Raw genomic sequence first — 3,282 nt, 5'->3', positions numbered from 1 at the left:
AATAAACTAGACGATAGATAGATAGATAGATAGATAGATAGATAGACACAGAGGCAAAGACACAGGTGCTGTAATCCATTTAGCCTTTATTTTTTTTCATCTCTAAGGTCTGAGGTACTATAGCAATTATACCTTGGAGTTAGAAACCATCAACCCCTCTGGTTTCTCCTAATGAGAAAATAGCAAAGGTGATGTGACACCCCTTTGGTGTTTGTCCACATAGCAAGAAAGAGTTTGTCTACTAAAATTACTGTTTAACATTATGAGTAACTTCTTAGTTCACTGTTGTGTAAGTATGGACAGATGCTGTGGGTTTCTGCGTTTGTAGTGTGTACATGTTTGGTTAGCCTATTTTTTTTTTTCCTTTGCATGTGCTTGAAACCCTTTGAGGTTTACAGATCTATCTTTGACATATTAAGAAAACAATCATCACATTTTAGGGCAAATAAGAATAAAACATTAATCCTGTACAGCCCATTACATTTGATTAGCAAACTGAATTGCAAATGTAACAACTAAAAACATTTACATTCGGTCACAGATACTTTGCAAGTCCGGAAAGTGTCCAGACTGGATATCTGCATGTTTTTTTCTCTTTTCTTTTTTTGCCTACTATATTTATAGAATAAAATATAACACACATTAAGCAACATGTGTCTGTATTAACACAATAACATGGCTCTCTCACATGCCACAAACAACCCATAGCACACATACATTATTCTATTCCCTGTGGCAAAATTATGTTTCCGCTCTTAATGTTATTATATAATAAATTTCGTATTACGATATAGGTGCAAATCACGCTCTTAATACTGTTGCCCCAGAAGGGGGGCATGCAAATAATAACTACTAATAATCCTCCAAGAAAAATCTCTGAGCATGGATATTTATGACAGATATTTGCATACTGCCTCTAAGCTCAAATCTGATTGGACAAGGGGGCCCTAGGTCACGTGTGAAAGCCTAGGCTTAATAAACCAGATTAAATACCTTTTTATTTATTTATATATATATTCCAGGAGCTCGTCAACACATTTCTGGTATTACTTGTCTGCCAGCGGTCTTCATGTCCCAAAACAATTTATTCAAAAGCTTCACCTACAGTTTTAACACACAAGCTCAGTCAATCAAGCTTTGCGCCAGTCAATATTCTTAAATTGAATATTGAGGGGAGTTAAATTGAGAAATGCAATCAAGCTCACTCTCATCACCCAGAACTGACCCTCTTTTCATCATTTTCAGCCAAAGCACATTCTGCATGAATGATTTTGCCTCAGTTAATAAATTTTGGCTGAAACACTGTACATGTTGAAGAATGAATGGGTCAACTGAGGCTTCATTCATACTGATGTATAAGTGATCCGAGAACCATAAGCACACTTTTGAACTGTCTATCATCCATCATCAAAGAACACAGTGGGAACATAGTAAATATCAGATAACATATGGCAATTACAGTGTTAATAAACCGCAGCACAGATGAAGAGCTCTGAAATGATGAGACATAGACAACAGTATAGCGACAACTCACATAATAAACCACCATGAACGCCTCTAGATCCTTTATATGTATGAAAATATCCCACTTACGATATTTGGGGAAGCAGAATCATGATGGCTGTCAAAAAATCTCAGAAAAGCGCTGATGTATCTCTCAGCTCTGAATTAAAAGCATGAAAGATCTTATCAGCTTTAAATGACAAATTAACACCTCTCATATTTAACAAAAAGAAAACTGTTAGCTGTATCACTATACTCTTATGCAGAAAGCGACAAAAACACTTTTTTTCTGTACTCTCGTTGTTCTTCATTTTTCAAATGGGATCCAGAAAGCATGTAGAAGAGCCATACGCTGCCACAGTGAACTCATAATGGCTGCCATTGTACTGTGACCCATTCAGCTTTTCTATGAAGGATAGAAAAATAAAAAGGATAGAAGAAAGGGCCTCTCAGTTTTATGATGCATCCCTGATACATCAAGAAGCCAATTGAGATGCAGAAACACATCGCAAACGAACAGCACAAGAAGACAAAACCATCTCCACACGTTAGAGAGGATGACAAGTTCGAGAAAACCGCATTGTAACGCATGAAACTGACACATGCACAGTTAGAACAGTTTCACAACATTTTCTCCGTTAATAATTTACAGTGTTTTGGCAGTAGACTTCAAAATGGCGGCTGGGCAGAGAGAGAAAGAGAGAACGCGAGAACACACAGAGGCCGTGCGCATCTGCAGTTTCTCACATGCTCGTGTTTTCATGTTTGTCTTATTTTTACAAGTGACTGTCCTGACGGGTCCACAAGCTTCTGCTTTCCTTCATGAGTTCAGAACAAACAGATGGTGTTTGTGAGAAACTTTGGGGTCCTCGTGTTTCTCGAGAAGCTCCTTGGCTTCCAGTTCTCATGTTTGTGCCAAATGATGACATGTCGAGAAAAAGCAACAGAGACTTTCCCTCGTTTTACTCTGTCCTTCACCCATTAGAGTGGAGTGGCCCGGCTCCCCCTGTTGGTGTGGAGGGGTTACGATGCTCAGCAGGCAATCTCCTCTAGCGTGCCCAGGGTGGTCTGGAGGGGAACACTGACCGTGTGGCTAATCGATTCCGAATGGTTTACCACCGGATCACAGGTACTCTGTGAAAAAAACACAGATGTTTTCGTTCTTAAAACTGTGCGCCCAAGGCTCAACACAGTCATTCCACACACTGAGTTCGTGATATCTAAATAAATTATTTGAAGCTTAGCAGGCAGTTATTTTTTACCACATCCTCTCCATGACTCTCTTCCTCCTCCTCTCGGTTCAGCAGGTCCAGCAGTCTCTCCTTCACCACCTGCCAGCACACATCACAAACCACCATCTCATTCACTGCCAAAGCAGGTCTCAAACTGCTGGCCTCAGAACAGCTTTGTAGCTCTGCCAGCGCTGCGTTAATCAAATCAGCGACATGGGTTGCAGCCCAGGGCACTGACCACCGAGGGATCACGGGATCAGGAAATCACATAGGAATTGAAAATGGTGATTTGGATTGGGAAAATCACGAAATTTGGTCTAGCTTTCAGTTCAGTGGCTCTGCAGATCCCCATGTTGGCAATGAACAAATGATCTTCACCCATCTCAAATGCCACAGGAATGGACTTTTTTTTTTTTCCAAGTTGGAGCTAATAAAATAGTGAGAACTTTCATAAATCAAAACAAACTGAACTTCTTGATGGTGATGTCAACATTGTTGCCAACTTAGTGACTTAGTTGCCAGTTTTTTTTTACTTTTCCGAGCCCTT

General features: G+C 39.9%; 1 protein-coding gene across 4 annotated transcripts in view; it reads right to left on the bottom strand.

The window, feature by feature from the left end:
- Positions 1-325: 325 nt before the first annotated feature.
- Positions 326-3,282, bottom strand: part of LOC107654528 (acid-sensing ion channel 2-like) — a 359,561-nt gene continuing 356,604 nt past the window's right edge. For all 4 annotated transcript variants that reach the window (XM_016441633.1, XM_016441634.1, XM_016441635.1 and 1 more), the window contains 2 exons: positions 2,766-2,834; positions 326-2,637 (listed from right to left, as the gene is read on the bottom strand). In XM_016441633.1, the coding sequence (XP_016297119.1) occupies positions 2,536-2,637; positions 2,766-2,834 (171 nt within the window). In that variant the 3' untranslated portion in view covers positions 326-2,535. The remainder of the gene's footprint in view (positions 2,638-2,765; positions 2,835-3,282) is intronic.

Source organism: Sinocyclocheilus anshuiensis, unplaced genomic scaffold, assembly GCF_001515605.1.
Source record: "Sinocyclocheilus anshuiensis isolate Anshui unplaced genomic scaffold, SAMN03320099.WGS_v1.1 scaffold419, whole genome shotgun sequence".
Taxonomy (NCBI): Eukaryota; Metazoa; Chordata; class Actinopteri; order Cypriniformes; family Cyprinidae; genus Sinocyclocheilus; species Sinocyclocheilus anshuiensis.
This window is presented reverse-complemented; position numbering and strand designations above follow the sequence as displayed.